Source organism: Jaculus jaculus, unplaced genomic scaffold (genome assembly GCF_020740685.1).
Source record: "Jaculus jaculus isolate mJacJac1 unplaced genomic scaffold, mJacJac1.mat.Y.cur u25, whole genome shotgun sequence".
In the NCBI taxonomy this organism is placed as follows: Eukaryota; Metazoa; Chordata; class Mammalia; order Rodentia; family Dipodidae; genus Jaculus; species Jaculus jaculus.
The window spans coordinates 2,512,877-2,537,015 of record NW_025423515.1 but is presented as its reverse complement, the minus strand read 5'-3'; the positions used below and the strand labels follow the sequence as shown (position 1 = coordinate 2,537,015).

At 38.2% G+C, this 24,139-nt stretch overlaps 1 protein-coding gene across 1 annotated transcript; it reads left to right on the top strand.

Moving 5' to 3' along the window:
* Window positions 1-2,264: 2,264 nt before the first annotated feature.
* Window positions 2,265-12,990, top strand: LOC123457501 (vomeronasal type-2 receptor 116-like). Its single transcript, XM_045141383.1, has 6 exons — window positions 2,265-2,467; window positions 6,623-6,911; window positions 7,309-8,115; window positions 9,270-9,497; window positions 10,398-10,521; window positions 12,077-12,990. The coding sequence occupies exons 1-6, from the start codon at window positions 2,265-2,267 to the stop codon at window positions 12,988-12,990; spliced, it is 2,565 nt and encodes an 854-aa protein (XP_044997318.1).
* The last annotated feature ends 11,149 nt before the right edge of the window (window positions 12,991-24,139 follow it).

Genomic DNA, 24,139 nt, shown 5'->3' with positions numbered 1-24,139 from the left:
ATATGTGTCACCCATTCACTTGGAAAATAATGAATTTGAGAACATATAAATCATATTTAGAAGTTGAGCTAAAACCTTCCCACTCACCAATGGATCAATAGTCAAAAGCAGAATATATTAAAATAAGAAAAATATGTCCAAAATGCATGGAAACATATTCAAATTTTTTTGCTACTAAGGATATTCAAATAAAAAGTAAACTGGTTTTACACTCACCCATGTCAGAAAGGCTATCACTATCAAAAGAATCCACAACTATGACAAAGAATTGAGGTAAAAAGAAACCCATAGAGTTTACAATGGAAATGCAGCTACTATGGGAATGAGTATGAAGTTAATTAAATCTGAAAGTAGATACAGAAGATGATCAAGATGCATCACCCTTGGGAAATACCTAAGTTATCCAAATCAACATATCTCAAGATATCAGTTTACCACTTACTTATGGAGAATACTCAAGATATGGAATCAGACTGCATACCCACTTTCTCATGAATAGGTAGAAAAAAAAACTTCATACCTACCTACACATATGTATGCATGCATATAAACATGTACAGTGGGATTTTATTAAGACTTAAAAACAATTTAATATAACATTAGCAAAGTAGATGATACAGAACATTGTCATGTTACAGAAACCAAATCAGATTCAGAGCAAAATATACTTTCTCATACATATATATGAGGTGAAGGAATTAGTTTCAAAGGAACTGGGAAATGAAAACTAACATGGAAATGAGTGATTAAAAACAAGATGAAAAATTCACTTACTCTCATAAGCAAAATATAAATAAATATATGTGACATGAAACACAGTGTACTATTTGGGGTTAGGAAATGATAAGGGGAGAATTGAGTGAGGGATAAACATAGTTGATGGTGGAAGGGGAGTATGCTCAAGTTACAATATCATGCACAATTTTATTTCATATGAAATACATCATGTTGCATGTTAATACTAAGTAAAAAACAGGAAATAATGACAGTAAATACTAATGACAACATGCTCTATACAGTGCACAGAAATTTTATTTTCCATCCTCAAGGATGAATTTTTCCCCCTTTCATGGCTGATTCACCCTACTTTCTCTACATCTGTCTATTAGAATCCTCCAGGAACATTCTTCCCAGATTTAGAACCAGTGAGTACTTATTTTAAAATATTAATCAGATTTGACATAAGAAATAAATCAGGATATTTGAGCCTTATCCTGAGTTTCAACATCTATCTCAACTCATAAACTGAGTTACCCTAATTTGTGCAACTTTCTATGCAGTCCATATCAATAGAAGCAGGCTCCTCATTCCACATTCATTTATTGACTGTCCAACTGAAAACACATAATGTGAAAGCAACAATAAAAAACAACCTCTCACTCAGATAAAGGAAGTGCAGAGGTGAAACATAAAACATAACGTTAAATTAGAACTGGAATCCTGTAATAAGACAAGAAGAAGCAATGGGGAAAACTAAGGTTAAAGATGAGAAACTGGGTCATCACAGGTTGTTGGTCTGTGGGAACTGAGGAACACTGATGAATGTCATGACATAGAGCAATAGTATGAAGCTTAGTGTCTGTAATGATATTGAGAGAATGACTGTGAATTGCTGGACTGCGATGATCATTTTCTTTATTGTTTATTCAGACATTGGAAACGTGGAGTTGTGGGATATTACAGACATGAAACTGCCATGGAGTAGTGCGTGGAGCACACAGTAAATGCTGTGATGCTGATGGGAGTGAGGTATGTGAGGATCCTCTCCTCCTTTGCAACAATGGGGGAAATAATGCTGCACTTTTATGCATGAGCGATGATGGAAAGGAAAAATTTCTCAACTTTTCACTACACATCTGGTTTTAGACATGCTGAAGAAATCCATTTACATGCTTTCAGGTGTTTTTCATCCAAATGGCTTGCTGACATGAGTCTGGGACCAAAAGTGCTCATATTATCTCAGGGGCATTCATGCCTGGATATGCATGACCTCATAGCGCCTGAAACCAGAAATAATCCTCACAACATGTTTTTCATCATGTTTTTGACCATGATGTAGACCTCAGGTGCAGAGCCCCATGGCTGTGTTCTGTACTCCTCAAGGGAGGTGACACAGGCTGGGAAGAAGGACATTAGGGATATAAATATTCCCCCTAGCCAGCAGTAGTAGTAAAGATAGATACACGCACAAGCATGCATATGTGATTTGTGTATCTACTGGATGTTGAACATTGCATCTGAGCTCAGACTGAGAGCTTTGAGAAATGGGGAAGCTGACCAGTCTAATGCTTGTTATATTTCTTGTGATGCTTTCTGCACTCTTCTGCAGTTTGACAGAAACAAGCTGCTTTTGGAGAATAAAGAAAAGCACAGACAATGATGGAGATATGTGGAAGGATTGTAATTTTGAAATTGTGATATCTTGGAAGCCTAGGAGAGAAAAAGATTTAAGAAGAAAGCTTTCCTGGTAAGTGTCAACTTTGGTTCTTAATTTTCTCTTTCAAAGTCACAAATAAAGTGTAAGAAGTCTGCATATGGGTAACAAAAACACTTGGAGGATCCATTGCTCTTTTATTCCTAAGTATGCCACTTATAAATGAGCCAAAAATTATTTTGCTTTTACAAAGCAGTATTTTCCCACAATCAAGTGAATATGAGTTTTTATACTCCAATGTATATATCTAGGATTTTTGGGCATAGTGCTTTCTTCCTTGCCTCATATTAAATTCTCCTTATCCTGACAATAAACTCCACTGGCATTTAGTCAATATTAAGTGGCTGAGAAAGTGTCCCTTCCAGTATCTGCTCATCTTTCATCCATAAGTATGTAACTCCTAAGGTCTTCCAAAGGGGACCAGTTTTCTGTGTTTGTCTAACGGTGGACAGTCTTTTCACTTAGACACTCATCTCTCAAATACCTGTGTATGAGATTCCATGATATTTCCTTATAAAATGTTATATTTGATGAATATTTTATGTCACAAGACTTAATGTCTCATGTCTATTATCCTAGCATTTGGGAGAAAGATGTAAAATCACCTTGAGTTCAAACCCTGGTTCAGGTTCAGGGAGTTCCAGATCAGTCTGAGTTATTGTGAAACCATGTCTTCTAAATATCTAAATAAAAATTAGTAAATTCCAAATATGTTTTCAAAAAAAAAAAAAGGTGGACTCCTCTGGGAAATAGTTCAGTGGCTAAAGCTGCTGACTTGCAAAGCCTTCTGACACAGGTTCAATTCCACAGCATCCATGTAAAGCCATATGCAAAAGGAGTCACATTATCTTGACTTGTTTGTAATGACAGAGAATCTATCATGCCATAAATGTTCACAATAAACAAATAGATAAGAAAACAAATTAAATATTTTTAAAAGTTGTTTCATTATTTTACTACATGTACTGTACATATATCCATTAATTAAATTTTATGAGTATTTTTTGAGGTAGGATCTTGCTTTAGCTCAGGATGGCCTTAAGTTCACTCTGTACTTTCAAAACTATTTGTCTATCTATGAATAGAGAAGACTTAAAAATGAGGCAATAATAGAGGAAATCAAAATTTTACATTTGCAGAGATATCAAAAAGTTTAAGGGACCATGAAATTTTCACATGTGAAATATGCCAAATCCTGAGTTTGCTCTGCTTACTTACTGAGCACTAAGGTTAGTAATGTAAACTAGCAGTAAGTTAAGCTAGTATAGTAGTAAACTAGTAAGGTAAACTAGCAGTCTAGTAGTGATACAAATTTAAAAAAAATGCAACATAAATGCAGAGGACAATGCCAGAAGAACTGTATTCATAATCACCATCAACACAGTAGATCTACATTGATAAACAATATTTGGGGGTTGCATAACCTATCCATCCTCTAGTGTAACACAAACCTCAGCTCCCACATGTTTTATCTTTCTGCCCTTGTTACCTGCACTTGGATCTCACACGTGAATCTAAGCACAGTCTCCTAGTCACTACACCACTTTTTCCTGCCTATGTAATCTATGGCCAGCATCTCACATGGGGCTCTGCATAATCACATACACTAGTTTGGGTAGTTAAGCAGTCTCCATGTCCTTCCTTCCACCCACACTGCCAATTGGCAGATTCCAGTGAGAGTCTGGGAGCAAGTTCCCCTCTTCATGTCCTTCTGCCTACCTGTATTATCATTTCTGCGATGCCAAATGTGAGCCCAGGTGCAGAGCCAGTCCATGTGCCCTTCCTACTACTGGTGCCACCTGCTGCTCAGAATCTGCACATTAATGGACACTCTGCCCCTTGCCTCCTAAAATCATTACTGAAATACAAAAATAACTCTGAATATTTATGGTGTTAATTCTCCAATCAGACCCATCACTGAAATAGATTTAAATACTCCCAGCATGGCTCAGGAAATTTTGAGGAAAGGGATGGAAAGATTGTTAGATCCACATGTTGGGACATTCTGCTCAGAGGCATTCCCTCCAGCCCATAATACATGGCCCACAATTCCCATGGTGTTAACTTTCATCCCCAGAGAGGAAGGCCTCTTCAGTAAAGGGGCAAGGAGGAGGGAAAGGATGGTACCAATAGGTGTTGTTTACATACAAAATATGTCCATATCTAATAAAAATATCTCCAAGTAGAAGATTGGATCAGAAAAGAGAAAAATTTCCTCATCTCAACAAAAATATATCTTGCCATTAAATAGATGCTATTTTGAGGGAACAGGTGGAAAATATTTTCTATAACTTTGCATTTCATTGCCAACTTGACAAGAATGATATTCTGGATTAGGTCAACCCTGGGCAGTATTCCTGTGAGATGATGTTGACTATGCAATTGAGGTTGGAATATCTAACTTAACAGTGCGCAGCACCATTCCAGAGCATAGATTCTGTAATGTGCAAAAGGGAGAAAGCTGGCTGCTAATGCAAACCCTTCACTAAGCACTGCTGCCTGCTTGTTGGCTAAAAAAAAAAAAAAAAAAAAAAAAAAAAAAAAACGGGTCCCAGTTGTCATGCCTTATCTGTCAATAATCTCCTTATAAGTTTTGACTGTTATTTAAGATTACCAGAAGGGGAGTCTGAAATGAATACTTCCTCTTTAAACTGATTTTAATTTAATTACATATATATATATATATATATATATAGAGAGAGAGAGAGAGAGAGAGAGAGAGAAAGAAAGAGAGAGAGAGAGAGAGAGAAGCAGCAGAAGCAGAGAGAGAAAACTTCCCTGCCAGGACCTGAGGCACTGCAGTCAAACTCCAGATGCTCGTGTCCCCTAGTGCACATGTGCAAACGTGTGCAAGCCTCACCTTTGTGTTTCTGGCTTACATAAGATCTAGAGATTCAAGCATGGCTCTTAGGCTTTGCAGGCAAATGCCTTAACTGCTAAGCCATCTCTCCACCCCTAACGTTATTTTTGTCAGCTATTTTGTCCCAGCAAAGAGGATTTATATAATACAGGAAGCAAATGGAATTGCAGAAACAATGGTCAACTCTTCTAATTGCTGATCAAATAGATTTCACGCCATAATGAGAGGAGATACCATAATTTCAAAGACAGTATAAGAGCCAAATTTTGCCATAAGTGGATAGGACTGACTGAATATTCAGCATTAATCAGAGCATGACCTTAGTCGATGCAGTATGATATGTAAAACATTGCCATAGAGTAGGGATTTATAGTGGGATTTCTGCATAAATATGGGGACCTGATTTCAAGTCCACAGCCCTCAGATACAATTTTGGCATGTTGATGTGCATCTATAATTCCAACACTAGATGAGGTTGATAGAGTCCTGGAGCTTGCTTGCTTGCTAGTCTCACCAAATTGGTGAGTGTCCAGTCATCAGACTAATGATGCTTAACATAATGGAGGAAAACAACTGACATTGACTTATGGGCATACTCAAACAAGCATCTGGCCTCTTCCTCACATTCTCACATATAATATTGTCTCTTCCAAACATGAAGAAGCATATTACCCACATATACAAGCCAAAATACCACAAATTAGATCCCTGGCTCTTTTATTGTTTGTTTTCTACAATTATGAGCTTCAGGATGAAGATATGGGCAGATTTACTGTGCGGCACAGGTCTATTTTCAAGTCCATGAATGACATACAGTCTTCACCAGATTCTCAAGCTGGAAACAAGAAACAAACTATTTAGATATATTTTAAAGATATTTAATTAATTTACTTATGAGAGAGAGAGAGGAAGAAGCACATAGAAAGAGAGAATGAGCACACCCGGGCCTCCAGCCACTGCAAACAAGTCCAGACACATGGGCCTCCTTGTGCATCTGGCTTACATGGGTTCTGGGGCATAGAACCTGGGTCATTAGACTTCACTGGCAAATGCCTTAACTGCTGAACCATTTCTCCAGCCCTCTTTAGATATTTTTAAAACATAAATGCATTTAAGAATGGTCTGCCATTACAAAATTAAGAAAGAATACTCAGTTGGTCTTTATGTGATGCAGTTTCATATGCTCACATCAAAGTGAATGATTACATGAGAATTTCAGGAAAAAAAAAAAAACATCATTTATCACAGGTATCGCATGTCCAATCTATCTGTTTCAAGGGTATCCTGCTTGGAAACTCATTCATAATAATCACTGTGTTTCTTTTCAGTTTGCCAGTCAAAAAATATCAATATATTCTGACACTGATTTTTGCCACTGAAGAGATCAACAGGAATCCCAATCTTTTACCCAACATGTCCTTGGGATTTGAATTCCTTGAGTCCAAGTGTGATGATTCACTTAAAATTCTCCCTTATCTAAATAGGATAGCAAAAATACATTACTGGGTTCCTAATTACAGGTGTAGACAACATTCATGTTATGTACGTCTTACTGGACCAACATGGGCAGCAAGTATCAAGTTTGGGACATTTCTGAAGCTCTTTGGTTTTGGACAGGTGAGATTATTGTGATATACAGTATAAATCCTGACCCCTCCCCCTTATTACCATTCTCATGTGCTTAGCGGTATTTCAAGTAGGGGACATGAGTTATGCATGAATTGTCAAATGCATTTCAAAGAGCTAATGACGAGTGATTTCATGGGCTATCAACACGTCATTTTTAAGATTTGATTGGAGGAAGTGGGGAAACATACAAACAGATTTCCTACAACACTCACATTGCTAAGTAATTTTCCAGAACCTTATGGACAGTGACATATGACTAATAATTGGGTAACAAACATCCTTCCCACCATTCTCCCTATGTGGTGATTAGCACAATTCAGATCATGGATTGAGTTTGTTTCCAATTCCCTTCCTCATATTGATTTCTATGTTCTGTGTCCTTTAGATTCACTATGGCCCATTTCATCCTATTCTGAGTGACCATTATCAGTATCCTCATCTGTATCAGATTGCCCCCAAGGACACAAGACTGGCTTTTGCCATAGTCTCCTTACTGCTTCATTTCAACTGGACCTGGGTGGGGCTTATCATCTCTGATGATGACCAAGGTCTTCAATTTCTCTCAGACTTGAGAGAAAAGATGCAAGGAAGTGAAGTCTGTTTAGCCTTTGTGAATGAAATTCCATTAAACATGGAGTTATACAATACAAGGGCTGAGACATATTATAACCAAATTGTGACGTCATTGGCAAATGTTGTGATGATTTATGGTGAAATGAATTCCACAGTAGAAGTGAGCTTCAGAAGGTGGGCCTATTTAGGCATCCAGAGGGTCTGGGTCACCACTTCACAGTGGGATGTTGTCACCAAACATACAAGCAGAGACATTAGTTTTGACTCATTTCATGGGACTTTCATTTTTTCTAACCACCATCAGGAGATTCCCAATTTCAAGAAAAATATTCAGACAATGAACACTTCAAAATATCCAATAGATCTTTCTCTGTTGAAGTCAGAATGGATGCACTTTAATTGTTCAAATATTGAATCTAAATGTAGAACACAGAATAAGTCTTCACCCAACACCTCTTTAGAGTGGTATGCAGGTCAAGGATTTGACATGGCCATGAATGATGAGACTTATAATCTTTACAATGCTGTGTATGCTTTGGCATATGCCCACCATAATTTCTTTTTTCAACACGTAGATATGCAGGCAACAAAACCTCAACACCTAGTTGACTGCCCAAAGGTATGTATTGTCATCAGTGTTCCCTTCTAAGTTGTTGCACACATTTTGAAACCCTGGTGCTGTGGAGTACTTTTCTCAATTATGAATATTTCTATATTGTTTCATTTCCTACTAAGTGAATCTAGATTTGAGATTATTAATTACTTTTGGGGGGGAAAATACCTGACGAAGGATTTGAGCAAAGAATGCTTTCATTCTAGTTCACATTTCAAGAGTAGAGCCCATCATGATGGTGACAATATGGAAGCAGGAGCATAAACAACAACAAAATACTGTGTCCATGGCAATACACGGTCTGTACGCAGAAAGTGATGAATATATATTTCTTTCTGTGATAATAGACCCATGGCCTACGGAATAGTGCCATATGTGTTCATTGTGAGTTGTCCCAGTTAAAGTCCCTAACAGAAATACCTCAGAGATATGTCCAGAAATTTGTGTCCATGGCAATTCTTACTTGAGTCAAGTAGACAACCGTGATAAACCATCACTGTGTGAATATATGAAAAAGAATACAGTGAAATTAATGATCTCAGTTTTGAGTGGACTATGTTTAATGTGACAGATGATCCTGATACCATTCCAAATGTTATGTTTGATATGTAATCCCAGATATTTTATCATGAAGTGCTTGAATATCTATCTTACTTTTCCCATGCCAAAGTATTTTGATCAGTTCGATTGATAGTACATATAAGTTGTTAAAGTAACTCTGTCTTACTGTAAGTACTGAAAGTTACTTGATTTTCATAAATATAATGGATTTAGAATCTTACATTGCCTCCTACCCATAACTGATGGCTGACTCCACAATGCAGAGCCCATATTCCCCAACTAAGAGCGGAGGGGGGAGGACAGGAACGACGCTAACAATGGTACCAACCTGACTGTATTCACTGAGAACAAAAGTAATTTAAAAAGATTATATCACTATCTTTATATAATATTGGTGGTCATTTTAGCAGTTTCTCCAAAAAGAAACTTAGAAAAATTAGTAATTAATTTATCTGCAAAATTTCATTTATTTCACAGTACTGGAAAATTGCAATAAAGTTTCCTGCTGAAGGATGAACTGAAAAAAAGCAAGGTCTAACCCACAACACATATTATGTTTATATGTGTACAAACTTAATTTCAATATACGTCTCTTTTAGCTTTACAGCTCCCTGAAGACCTTGCAATTTTTGAACCCTGTGGGAGACCTAGTGACTATTAATGAGAAATCAAAATTTGATGCAGAGTATGATATTCTCCACATTTGGAATTTTCCACAAGGTCTTGGAATAAAGGTGAAAATAGGACAGTTTTCTCCACATCTGCCCCTTGGTCAGCAATTGTATTTGTTTGATGAGACACGAGAGTGGGCAACAGGGAGCAGGCAGGTATGTTGTACTCACTGTAATGCTTTACCATAGACGTAAGATGCAAACATCATGTGGGGCCATGTGTGCCCTTCAGTGTTTGGTCAAATGCAACATGTTTTATAGGATCCTTTTTCCAGTGTCCTAGAGTTTCTTTCTGTCTTATGAAAAATATTTGGAAACAACAGAATATTTTATCAAACTCTCCATACACATGACAACTTTCAGTGTACTAAATGGAGTGTGGTCCTTAAATTATATTGTATGTTGTCAGACACTGCCAGGCACAGACTGAAGCCTTCAGGAGAGGGGCCTGAGCTGCCAGGCCCTGCTAAGGACCCTAGGGCTACAGGGCTACAGAAGGCCACTCCCTCCCCAAGCCCTGCACCCCTGAATTTAGGTGGCCTTGACCATACCTCTGTGACATTTGGACAGGTGCCTAGGAAACTCCTTATCAGCTGGCAGCCTTCACACAGTCCTGAGACCATATATCACCTGATCCACCACTTCCTCCCCACCCCCACATCCTCCATCACCCCCCACCATTGCCTACATGCCAGAAAGATAGTTCCTAGGCATAGGCTAGCAACATTTAAAACCACCAGTCCCCTTAGGGTCCTCCCCCCTCCCTCACATGCTTATAAACCCATTTCCCTGACAATAAACAGAGAGAGCTGTACATGACAAAACTCCTCCAGTAAGTCTTTTACTTTTGGGTGCTCACCCACCCTGGCCCTGAGCAACTTCAGGGAACCATGGCCAGGCCCCAGAGGACACAGGAACCCATAGTATGTGGGGAAAATAAGTTCATTAATAATGCATTGTTTTAGCATACATTTGTGAATGGAGTAAAAAAAAAATCCTACCTGTTAAAAATACATTTTTGTGGGGTTTTTGGTTATTGTTGTCCCCCCCCCCCAGATCCCCTCCTCTGTGTGCAGTGAGAATTGCAGGCCTGGATCCAGGAAGTTCAGACAGGAGGGAAAGGCAGCCTGCTGTTTTGATTGTTCTCCTTGCCCAGAAAATGAAATTTCTAACAAAACGGGTAAGTTGATGTCTCAGGTAGAAATTCTCCAGTTATTATGGGGATTAGTTTCAGTCTGGAGGGGACCTGAAGAGACAGATAATATCTCTTTCTTGCATAATATAATTACTTTTTCAAAATGATAAAGACTTCTGACCATAAAAATAGCACTCACTTTCCTCCACAAACCTCATTTTTATTACCTAGATCCACTGTAGTTGTTAATTCCCCCACAATAAAAAATAAGCTCTTTGAAATCTAATAATCCAGGAATATGTTATCCCTTTCAAGGATTATGACACTTGATATTTTCTTCACATACATATAATCTGCTTTGAGTCTACATACATTGAAGATTACAAGAAGGAAGCTTTCACATACTTATTTTCCTATTACCCAGTAGATTGCCGACAGAAAAGAAATGCCCATAGATGTCATTATTTTAGCTTTAGAAATATGTAATTTTCCAAATACTGTGAGTGTTAGAATAGCATCTACTGAGTACATACAAAATAATTTCGAAAGGGAAGTTAATTTAAGACAACAGACAATAGCATATCCCAAACATTAAATCCTGTTTCAGAAAACCTAAATATTCTAATTAAAATGTCACAAGTCAGCCGGGTATGGTGGCGCACACCTTTAATCCCAGCACTCGGGAGGCGGAGGTAGGAGGATCACTGTGAGTTCGAGGCCACCCTGAGACTACATAGAGAATTCCAGTTCAGCCTGAGCTAAAGTGAGACCCTACCTCATAAAACCAAAAAAAAAAAAAAAAAAAAAAAAAACCAAGAAATAAAATGTCACAAGTATTGTTTAACTTTTATATTTAAGGAGGTAATGAGAAATGGTGAGAGATAAAAAGTAATAATAAATAGATCTTTCTGGAGTGTGAAGACTAAGAGGTTGAACATCGAATGGATGAATGGCTGTAATTTTGTGTTACCCTCTGTTTGACAGGTGAGAAGGGAAAACAACATATGGAGGTGGCATGTTAGAGTTGTACCTAGATTCTGTAAGAAATATGAGCAAAGGGATTTAAATAATAATGTAAATGTTAATACCTCCATATTTTCATCTTAGAGCCTGCTTCGTGTCCTCATACCCAGAGCATGTTTCCAGTGTCCCAGAAATCAAAGAGTGTGGGAGGGGTGGAGTGTTGATAGATGAAGCTAAAAAAAAAAAAAAAGAAATATGACTGAGAATTTTTTTGATGTGTACCCACTGGATAACATCATAAAAGAATTAAAATAATAAAATATAGAATAACTATGACATGCCTTCACAATTACTACAATTGCGTGAAAAGAAATTTAGAAAACATGACTAAGAAAAATAACATTAGAGGTATAGATGGAAAAATCTACTTTGATTGAAATATTCAGTATGAGATACTGTATAATTAATGAGATGGTCTGTATTAACTGGCATGGCTATAGAACAATCTACCTTAATTGTTCCCAGTAGGAACAAGGAATACAAACATGATTGACCTCTAAAACGTGTGTTTGCAGTGTACTTTGACTAAGAAGGAAATACTGCCACTATCCTGATGATACTTTGCTTTGTCTGCCAGATATGGATCAATGTGTGAAGTGCCCAATCAGCCAGTACGCCAATAAACAGCAAACTCACTGTCTCGAAAAAACTGTGACATTTCTGTCTTATGAAGACCCCTTGGGGATGGCTCTGGCTTGCTTGGCCCTGTGCTTCTCTGCACTCACTGCTCTTGTTCTTGGGGTTTTTGTGAAGCACCAAGACACACCGATTGTGAAGGCCAATAATCGCACAAACAGCTACATCCTGCTCATCTCCCTCGAGTTTTGTTTTCTCTGTTCATTGCTCTTCTTTGGTCATCCCAACACCGCCAAGTGCATGCTGCAGCAGGTCACCTTTGCAGTTCTGTTCACTGTGGCTGTGTCCACCGTCTTGGCCAAAACAATTACTGTTGTTCTGGCCTTCAAGGTCACTGCTCCAGGAAGAAAGATGAGGGTGTTGCTGGTATCAGGAGCACCTAACTTCATCATTCCCATCTGTACTTTGATCCAATTTGTTCTCTGTGGAATCTGGCTGGGAACATCCCCTCCCTTTGTGGACACTGATGCACACTCAGAACATGGTCACATCATCATTGTGTGCAATAAAGGCTCAGTCACTGCCTTCTACTGTGTCCTGGGATACCTCGGATCTCTGGCTGTAGGGAGCTTCACTGTGGCTTTCCTGGCCAGAAACCTGCCTGACACATTCAATGAAGCCAAGTTCCTGACCTTCAGCATGCTGGTGTTCTGCAGTGTGTGGCTCACCTTCCTCCCTGTCTACCATAGCACCAAGGGGAAGGCCATGGTGATGGTGGAGGTCTTCTCTATCTTGGTCTCTAGTGCAGGGGTGCTAGGTTGCATCTTTTTTCACAAGTGCTACATCATTATATTAAGACTAAGTAGAAACTCTCTTCAGAGGACTAAGAAAACAACATATGGTTCATCCAATTGATTTTTAAATTTTAACTCACATGTATTGGTTTGATATATATCTCAAAGAAACTCTTACACTATAGTAGCCAATAAATACTAAAAAATGGTAAGATGTTTGTTTATGTGTACAAATCTTATTTGTTCTCTAACAGTATTACCAGCGTTTTTGCACAGACTTCAGGCCAGTTTCCATTACCCAGCACCTACTGAAAGCCAGTTTCACAAAGTGGCATATGCCTTTGTAGTTAGGTAGCAACACCAAGAATAATCATTTTCTCCCATCTTACTCAGATTAGTAAATAAAAACATTTAGAAAAAGAAAAAAAAACCTGCTAATGTACCATGCATTGTGCTCCTATCAGTCTTGATCATGTGGAATGTATCTGATCCATTCTTCCAGTTTTTCAATGTAAATCTGTTGTAGAATATTGCTGAACAGAGCAAATGTCTTTGGGCCTGACTAAAAATGTTGCAGTCGAGTGCTCAGACTATTCAGATATACAGTGAGGGTATAAGTAAGAGATAGAAGTATATTACCCTTTGGAAGAAGTCAAGTCTGTACATTAACCTTGTTTCAATATACATTAAGGTTATGGAAGTGTGTGGAATAGCCTTAAAAACTTGAGGATGTATAACTAGAGCTAAGATTGTGCAGACCATCAAAGGTCCATGCCCATTATGTAAGAGAAAATAAATGATACCATTGGCAAACTACTACATTTGAAAGTTAATTTGTTGTTACAATGATATTATTTAACACATTTGTAGTTTAGTGGATTGCAGATCATGAAAACTTTGGTATTCATAAAACCTTTCATTAAATGACTCTTGGTGTCCTTATTTAAAAGTTAATAAACATAGGAATCAATTACTTGTGTATCATTTTAAGTGGTATAACTTTTGCTATCAGTTGCTAAACAGATGTCATTTGTGTGTCAAGGATTCAACTATCTGGGACTGGTTTCTGAATGTTCTAGTATTAGAGAAGTGTGATCAAGAATAGGTTTCTAGTACATCTGCATTGCTTAACCCTTTCCTTTTTTTAAACTTTGTTTTATTTTATTTATAGGACAGAGAGAGAGAGAGGAAAATAGATGATGATGATGATGATGATAGAGAGAAGGAAAGAGAGGGAGAGCATGGGTGCACCAGGGCCTCCAGCTGCTGTAAATGAATCCCAGATGCATGTGCCAGCTGTGGATTTGGCTTTCATGGGTCCTGGGGAGTAGAACCTGGGTCCTTTGGCTTTGTAGTCAAGGGCCTTAAGTGCTTATCCACTCACCAGCCCCTGCTTGCCCCATTTTGATGTTAGACTGCTTTCATCCATTCTTTTCTGTCCTTAAACGTGCTACACCCTATTGTGATGACATTCGCAGTGAGACATCACATCCAACGTACTATGCCAAATCTTTGAAATTCCACTCAAATATTTTCATTTGAAATTCTTAGCTTAGTACCCAAAGTAACGTAAAATAAAACTCAAATGTGAGGGAAGAGATATATCCTGGCCCAGGAGCAGAGAGTTCAGCCCATGGGACCTTTAAACAGAATAGCAATTGTTTAAATCACAGTCATTTGTTGTGCTGAAGAAGAGAAAATACAGAGTGCCTGTAGAACTTCCATGACTGCCAAATTGCCGTTCATTGTCCATATGGAAGGCAGCCAGGTGTGAGGAATAATCCAAGTGGAAGAGAAAAGCCATGGCATTAGTGTTAGCTTCCCGTTAAAACTAAGACGATAATATACTATGTTATCTTTCCCCCACCTCCCACCCCTGCCGGAACTTTCTTCTTTGACTTACCTGAAGGAATATATCAGCATGTTATTCTCATGAAACATGACCTAATATTAAGCCTGAATGTCTTCCTGGACAATACAGTTTGAATGTCATATTTAGAGTGGAGTAAATAATAGTTGACAAGGGACTAGATCATTAACAGTCATTTTTTTTCTTCTATATTTTGGTATTTTGAAGTATGGTGTTCCTTTAGCCAGGCTGAGCTGGAATTCACTATGAATTCTAAGCATGGTCTCCAACTCATAGCAATTCTCCTGCTTTAGCCTCCCAAGTGCTGGGATTGAAGGTGAGCACCTCCACCCTGCCCATGTAGTAGTTTTAATTTTGGTTGTTTTCAGCTTGTGTGACACCTAGAGTTGATCGCATTTATGCAAAAATAATATAAAATATTCAAACATTTGTCCATTGCTGATTTCTAGACCTGTGAATAGATTTGTGGTTGTCTACTTCTCTTTTGTGAGTAAGATTAGGGACTAATTAGCTTTATGCTCATATGGTCTCTGAGGCTGCTGTGACACACCACTGCTATAGTGTGAAAATAGCCATAAGTGATACATAGTGGATGGATGTGACACTTTTTTTTTTAATTTTTATTAACATTTTCCATGATTATAAAATATATCCCATGGTAATTCCCTCCCTCCCCACCCCCACACTTTCCTGTTTGAAATTCCATTCTCAATCATATTACCTCCTCATTACAATCATTGTAATTACATATATACAATATCAACCTATTAAGTATCCTCCTCCCTTCCTTTCTCCACCCTTTATGTCTCCTTTTCAACTTACTGGCCTCTGCTACTAAGTATTTTCATTCTCACACAGAAGCCCAGTCATCTGTAGCTAGGATCCCCATATGAGGGAGAACATGTGGCGCTTGGCTTTCTGGGCCTGGGTTACCTGACTTAGTATAATACTTTCCAGGTCCATCCATTTTTCTGCAAATTTCATAACTTCATTTTTCTTTACCGCTGAGTAGAACTCCATTGTATAAATGTACCACATCTTCATTATCCACTCATCTGTTGAGGGACACCTAGGCTGGTTCCATTTCCCAGCTATTATAAATTGAGCAGCAATAAACATGGTTGAGCATGTACTTCTAAGGAAATGAGATGAGTCCTTTGGATATATGCCTAGGAGTGCTATAGCTGGGTCATATGGTAGATCAATCTCTAGCTGCTTTAGGAACCTCCACACTGTTTTCCACAATGGCTGGACCAGATTGCATTCCCACCAGCAGTGCAGAAGGATTCCTTTTTTTCCACATCCCCGCGAACATATATGATCATTTGCTTTCATGATGGTGGCCAATCTGACAGGAGTGAGATGGAATCTCAATGTAGTTTTAATCTGCATTTCCCTGATGACTAGTGACGTAGAACATTTTTTTAGGTGCTTATATGCCATTCGTATTTCTTCCTTTGAGAACTCTCTATTTAGCTCCATAGCCCATTTTTTGATTGGCTTGTTTGATTCCTTATTAGTTAACTTTTTGAGTTCTTTGTATATTCTAGATATTAATCCTCTATCAGATATATAGCTGGCGAAGATTTTTTCCCATTCTGTAGGTTGCCTCTTTGCTTTTTTCACTGTGTCCTTTGTGGTGCAAAATCTTTGTAATTTCATTAGGTCCCAGTGGTTAATCTGTGGTTTTATTGCCTGAGCAATTGGGGTTGTATTCAGAAAGTCTTTGCCAAGACCAATATGTTGAAGGGTTTCCCCTACTTTTTCCTCTAGCAGTTTCAAAGTTTCCGGTCTGATGTTAAGGTCTTTAATCCATTTGGACTTAATTCTTGTGCATGGCGAGAGAGAAGAATCTATTTTCATCCTTCTGCAGATATTTATCCAGTTTTCAAAACACCATTTGCTGAAGAGGCTGTCTCTTCTCCAATGAGTATTTTTGGCATTTTTATCGAATATCAGGTGGCTATAGCTACTTGGGCTTACATCTGGGTCCTCTATTCTGTTCCACTGATCTACATGTCTGTTTTTGTGCCAGTACCATGCTGTTTTTGTTACTATGGCTCTGAGGTATAGGTTAAAATCAGGTATGGTGATACCACCAGCCTCTTTTTTGTTGCTCAGTATTATTTTAGATATTCGAGGTTTTTTATGATTCCAAATGAATTTTTGGATTGTTTTTTCTATATCCATGAAGAAAGCCTTTGGAATTTTGATAGGGATTGCATTAAATGTGTAGATTGCTTTAGGTAAGATTGCCATTTTCACGATATTGATTCTTCCAAGCCAGGAACAAGGGATGTTTCTCCACTTTCTAGTGTCTTCTGCAATTTCTCGCTTGAGTGTTTTAAAGTTCTCATTGTATAGATTCTTTACTTCCTTAGTTAGGTTTATTCCAAGGTATTTTATTTTTTTTTTGATGCAATTGTGAATGGGAGTGATTCTCTGATTTCATCCTCTGTGTGTTTGTTGTTAGCATATACGAAGGCTACTGATTTCTGTGTATTTATTTTGTATCCTGCTACATTGCTGTAGGTTTTGATCAGCTCTAACAGCTTGCTAGTAGAGTCTTTAGGGTCCTTTATGTATAGAATCATGTCATCTGCAAATAATGATAACTTGATTTCTTCCTTTCCAATTTGTATCCCTTTTATGTGTGTCTCTTGCCTTATTGCTACGGCTAAGACTTCTAAAACTATATTAAATAGAAGTGGTGACAGTGGACACCCTTGTCTTGTTCCTGATTTTAGTGGAAAAGCTTCCAGTTTTTCCCCATTTAGTAATATGTTGGCTGTAGGCTTGTCATAAATAGCCTTTATTATATTGAGATATGTTCCTTCTATTCCCAGTCTCTGTAGGACTTTTATCATGAAGGGATGTTGGATTTTGTCAAATGCTTTCTCTGCATCTAATGAGATGATCATGTGATTTTTGTCCTTCAACCCATTTATGTAATGTATTACATTTATAGATTTGCATATGTTGAACCATCCCTGCATCTCTGGGATAAAGCCTACTTGGTCAGGGTGAATTTTTGAACAAATCTCTAATGGATGTAGTACTATTTTGACTTAAGTAGCATTCACATGCTATGAATTACTTGAATTTTAGAAATTTTTGCATATTAATGCTTAGAAGGGTACAATTGTGATTGAAAGCTTTAGCTAAATAACCTGTTACTTATTTTATGAATAATTAAAATTAGAACATTAAGCGTGCAAAATTACCATAAAAACAAGAAAGAGAAAGTGAGAGACAGGGTGCACAAGAGGCTCTAGCCACTGTGAACCAAATCCAGATGTTTGGGACCCTTTGTGCACTGGCTTTCGTGGGTACTGGGAAATCAATGTAGCATGGTTAAGTTTTGGAACCAAGAGGCTGAACCACTGAATAATCTCTCCAGCCCAGCAATTTTCAGCTAATAATCTATTGTGTCTATAATTAGCTTTATCCAGCCAAAACATTGCCCATAATACAAATACTTATTTTAAAATTCAAGCCTTGCATTGTGATACATGCCTTTAATCCCAGCACTAAGGAGGCAGAGGTAGGAGGATCATTGTGTATTCGAGGCTACCCTGACACTACATAATGAATTACAGGTCAACTTGAGCTAGAGTGAAACCCTACCTGAAAAATCCAAAAATAAATGAATCAATAATAATTAAAATAAAATTAAATTAAAAATAATAAAATTCATATTTTAAATGCCCTATTAAGTAGCAGGTTTCCAAATGGCTTGTTTATATGTCTCTGGCTTTGCACAACCTGCATTCCAATATGTAAAGGAATTAAGGTGGAGCCGGGCTCAAAGCCTCCTCCCTACTAGCAAGCTGTCTTTGTGAGAGAAGGTGCCATGAAAGCCATCATTAGAGTAAGTCATCAACATCTGTGTCCCATGTGTGTCCTCCACCACTAACCTTTCAGTCCTGATGTATCCACAGGGACAAAAGTGGTCTCCCTATTATGAGTGTATCAAACTGCTTTCTGGTTGGATTTGTACAATGCTAGTATCTCTAGAATTAATCATTACCACAAAAAAAGGAAAAAACAAGGCAAACAGAGCCACCATTTTTGACATGGCCATATGTTTTTTGTTTTTTTTTTTTTTCCAGATTGTCTGACTCTTAATATGTGCCCTTGATTTTCCACCTTAAAGACATGCACTCCTCCACACAATCCACCTGGGTCTTACCATGTAAACCTTGTGCACAAATTCATTGTACAGATTTGTCAGTACTATTGTCTTAGTTCCAAGATGCTGAAGGGAAAAGTGACCAGTGCAGATGACCTGACTTAAGTGTAAGATTCTTGGAGCTACTTGTACTGGGACTGCTAGACCAATTATTTCCTCAAAGGGCCACTTCTGGTCATTTGGGCCGGCAGTACTGGGCATCCTTCTCCCAAGAGTTCCCTGAGCTGTTTGTGTTCAGGATACACATCCATTCCCTGACTCTGCAGATCCAGAACTGTTCTTGTGAAGAAGACCTATCTACTGCACTTATATACTGACCAGTCTTTTTAGGACCTACTACATTGAAACCCACATATGGTCTGGAAGTTCCAGCTCCTGATTAATGAAACAGATCCACTTATCCACCGGTAGTTCCTAGCTCCCAGTTTTAACAGGCAACACATGGCTGGTATTCCAGGTCCCACCAATGGTATAACATCACCTATTGATGGGTATGCTGAGACCTGTCATGAGTCAGCGCTGTAGCTTCCAAATATGCCAACTCTAGGTTGATAACTGATACCACTGAGAACTTGGAGGTCACAGCTTTTACTATTACCATTACATCTTCACAGTTGGGAAACTAATCACATCTCAAGTAGGAGTTCAGAGCATTCAATGTTCTACTTGAAACCTAAGTCGATGTAATAAAGTCTTCCGTTTACTTCCTTTGCAGTATTCATGTCTATTTTATTCATAGGGTGAAGACAAGAACAAAGGAGACTTGACCTGTAACAGTAGTGGCAGAACCTTGCCTTGCATGTTGACTCACACATACTCATATTCAAGAAGAGATCGTGGTAACAAATTACCATAAAATGCTCACAGAGCCAAAATGCATTATGAAAGACACTCAAAATTAGCTTATACTGAAACATTTTTAAAAATAATTTATTTAGTTGTGAGGAGGCCAGAACAAGAGAGAACCAGGTCTCTTGCCACTATGAACAGAACAGCAGATGCATTAACACTAGGGAATTAAACATGACTCATCAGGATTTCCCAGCAAGTGCCTTGAGCATTTCTTTGTACAGCCCATAATGAAAACATTTTAGAGAGGACAGGAAAGATATATTGAAGTTCATTGTAATCTATGTGAAGCAATTTCCACTTGGTTTAATTGATTTCAGCCAGACAGATAATGAAAAATAAGTAAAAAGTTATCAAAAAAAGGTTACTTCGCTTTTTTCCATTTTTTGGTGCATGGTAGCATGAATGGACAGCACTAACTCATTGTCCTTTCAATATTCTCATCACTGTAGGTGAGCACAGTGTCTTCTGCATTGAGTGTAACTTGCTACTGAAAGAAAGGGTAAAATGTATCCATTAAGAATTCTTTCTTGCCTGGGAAAATGTGTATAACATCATTTGTGGGAAAGATATTTGCTAGTCTGCTAATCAAGTTTAATGTCTTTCACCTGGACCATAAAATAGCCATGTCATCCCATTGTTGTCCATTGATTCCAGTGGCCTGAGGTCTGCTATGGTCCAAAACACATCTGGGACTAGAATCTATTAAACCCCATGTATTCTTCAAATTGTTAGCATGTATACAAAAATATATATACAACTCAACATGAGGCTATCATTTGATCTAAATATTACTCACCTATGGGCAATTTTGGCTGCCACATTAAAAGTGTGATTGGGTTATCCCCTTATAGAATGACTTTAACTATACTGAATTCTGAAGCACATCAAAATTCTGATTTCCTCAAAGCCTAAACGACTCAGATCTATTAGGCTTTTACTACCTCATGAGAGTCAAACATCACATAGCACTTAGGAAAGACACATACCATCGCTGTTGTGAGGTTGCTGACGAATTGTTTTTTTCGTAAGTCTCCTACTGTTGTATTTACCTTCTCAATTCTGAGACAAACACCCAAGCAAAAGCAGCTTATATCATGAAAGGGGTTATTTTAGCCTTACAGGTTCCTGGAGAAACGTGATCATAGCAGAGAAAGCTGGATAATTTCAACACACATGAGAGAGAGAGAGATCACTAGAGTTCAAGCTGTCTCAGAGAATACATCAGGGCTGCAGAGCACTTCCAGCTCTGTTGCCATTGACTCACCTTCTTCCACAGGGCTCTTCCTGCCAGAAACTTAGTGGGAATCTTAAAGGTGTTCAAAAATGCCTGAAATTATGGAGACAATAATTAAGACACCACAGCTATCCAGACTAATGAAGTGGGTCTCAAAAACAACTCTTATCCACTTTCATCAGTGATTCCTGTCCTTCCTCTGTTATCTTATGCAGATCTCAGTTGGAAATAACCAAGTGTCACTGATGGCTTGTATGAGTTCATCCAATAGGATGAACATTACACATGCTTGTGAAGCCTTTGTCTCATGAGGGATCCATAGGTAAAGTGCTCTGATTCTCCACTTCCATGATACTAAGTCTGGCCAAAGCCTCATGATCTGGGTGGTGAAAGGCTCCCTTATTTCTTGTTTAACAGTGTTTCAGTTACACAATTCAGTTATGCAATAACCTTGAACAATGCAGTTTTATATATTTGCCATTTAAGCCTTATATAATCATGCTGAATCATGTTTTTGCCTTCCATTATAATAAATGCCAAAACTTATAGGTTCTTCTCATAACTCCTCCCTTGCTCTGTGTCTTCCCATTGTCTCCTTCCTCCAATGTGTTCTTCCATTGTGTCATACCAGCTGTAGGAACTGGCAATACCATCTTACCCTTTTCTAACTTCCTTGACAAACCAGGAGACAGTAAAGAGGATATCACAGGCATGAACTCTGGAGCTGTAGCTGCTCCCTTTAGTGGACAAGTTCTATCAGTTTAGAAAGCTCAGTTTCATCACCTGTATTGTCACTCACTGCAAGAAAAACGCTTAACTAAATATTTTGCTCATTATCACATCCTGTAAGAACTACATTCAGGGGCTGTGATATTTTCTCTATTTCATCAAACAATTTAAGGATACCTTAGTTCTCTTGTAGCAAACATCTTAATCAATGAGAAATCTTGTTCAATACCCCGTGAAGAAGATAGTGACCCTATGAAACACCAAAATGCACTTTAATCTCAGACATGTCACCCTTATCCATGAGTTATTTTCCCCAGAATTGTCCATACAAATGTATACACAGGAAGAAAATGTATCATTCAATACCATATGAGTATACCATTCAAAACTTATACACATATTTTGCCATGAACAATTGATCACCATTTTATTCAGCCCCAATTTCTTTTTTAACTTTTAAGAGATTCCCACATAAGCCCACTCTCCAATATCAAGCTACCATCAATCATGGGGTACAAGAGGGCCTACACCTATCAAACTCTCTATCAAAAAAGTAAGTGTTATCTCAATTTTCCAGGTGCTAACTTACTCTCCGTTGGAGAATCTGCTTTTCTTTTTCAGATAGATGCAGATCCTAAGGAGAGAGCTGCCCCAACATACCTCAAAAGGGGCCCACTGAAACTAAGGACAATTGGCGAAACAAGCAAGGTGATGTTTTCCTGTGAACCGGATACCAGCACAAAGGGGAAGGAGACCAACACAGAGAAAAATCAACTCCTACCAAATCAGAGAGCCAGAGCCTCAGAGGCCCCCAACACCTCAGCGCTGAAGCAGGCCAAAAATGAACCCAACATGGCTCAGGGAAATTTTGCAGAGGGGGTGGGGAAGAATGTCAGAGTCACATGTTGGGTCATGATATGCAGAGACATTTATCGTACCAATAACTGTGGGCTAACTCCACAATGCACGACCCATTTACATCAACAAGGAGGGTTCAATGGGAGGGGGTAGATCATAGATGAGCCTAAACAATAGTACCAAACTGCCTGTATTTGCTGAAAAGAAAACTAATAAATTAAATTAAAAAAAACAGATTCGCTATAAAAGATGGTTTTATTTTTATAAATAGCTTATAATTTTTATTGTTTCTGCCATGTAATAGGACCAAAATGATTGTTTACTTATTGACCTTAATTAAATATTTCTCTCTGGAAAACAACACATAAAAAGTTTATAAAATATTATATAAAATTCAAAAGTGTGTGTGTGTGTGTATGTGTGTGTGTGTGTGTGTGCAATAGAGGGAGAGAGAGAGAGAGAGAATTATAAAGAGAGTGAGACAGAGACATAAATAGTATGGGCACAGCACAACTTCTTCCCACAGTAAATGTATACCAGATGCATGTGCCAGAGGGTTCATTTAAGTTTATGTGCTTTCTGTAAAATATTAGCTGGCCTGCAGGCTTTAGAAGCAAACACTTTTGACTACTGAACCATCTCCATAGCCCTCAGTTGTGTTTATTCACCCATTATTCAACTTCTTTCAAACAAATATATTAAAGATTAATTTCTGTCCCCTTTGCAAGTGACATTTTTTTTTTTTTTGCACGAGCTTTCTTTGGAGGTATATATTCACCTAACGTAGGAATAATGACAGATTTCTATGGATCTCCTCAAGGTCCATCTTTGTGATCTTTGAGTTTACTGGGGTTATATGATGAAGGTTTGTTTGTAGTATCATGAGTAATTAAAGGCTCTGTACCAACAGAAATAGTTGCATTATTTGGATGATGGCTCTCAGCACATATGTTAATGGAGTTTCACACAAAGATTTCTGTCCTCTACATTCCTGAAGACTGTCCTACATTCCATTACTTTTATACTGTTATATATTGAGGAAGGGATATTTATCTCCTATGTTTCATGATAATCTGAGCCTGTGTCTAGTCAAGTGCCTGGGTCATGGTAATTTTGTGAGGTTCTTGAGTTTCTTACCCTGGGGAGATAAGAAAATATGTCTTCACCCAAAATAGGGCTCTGAGGGCAGACACCAATGCCAATTCAGCCAACCAATGATTTTACTGGGGTGTCACTTACAGAGCATGGAGAAGAATTATTTGTAAAGATGTGGAACATCTAAAGCAGCCATTTAATGAGACCTCCTTTGTGAAGAATACTCCTTGAATGCTCCTTCCTCTGCCTAGGTAGGAGGATTACTTACAGAGCATGGGTACCCCACAGCAACAGCACCACCTAGAAGTCTCATCTCATCCTGAATGAGGATTTCTCAGTGGCCATTCCAGAAGCTCCTTGTCACTGGGAGTATGAGACCATAAAGCAGCACTTAAGTGCGGCTCACTATGTCTGGATTACTCCACTGATACGCATTCCTC

Excerpts from the sequence above, each read along its gene's own strand:
- LOC123457501 (XM_045141383.1), top strand. The coding sequence starts at position 2,265 with ATGGGGAAGCTGACCAGTCTAATGCTTGTTATATTTCTTGTGATGCTT. Across the intron at positions 2,468-6,622 it reads TTAAGAAGAAAGCTTTCCTG|TTTGCCAGTCAAAAAATATC; the intron begins GTAAGTGTCAAC and ends GTTTCTTTTCAG. Across the intron at positions 6,912-7,308 it reads AGCTCTTTGGTTTTGGACAG|ATTCACTATGGCCCATTTCA; the intron begins GTGAGATTATTG and ends TGTGTCCTTTAG.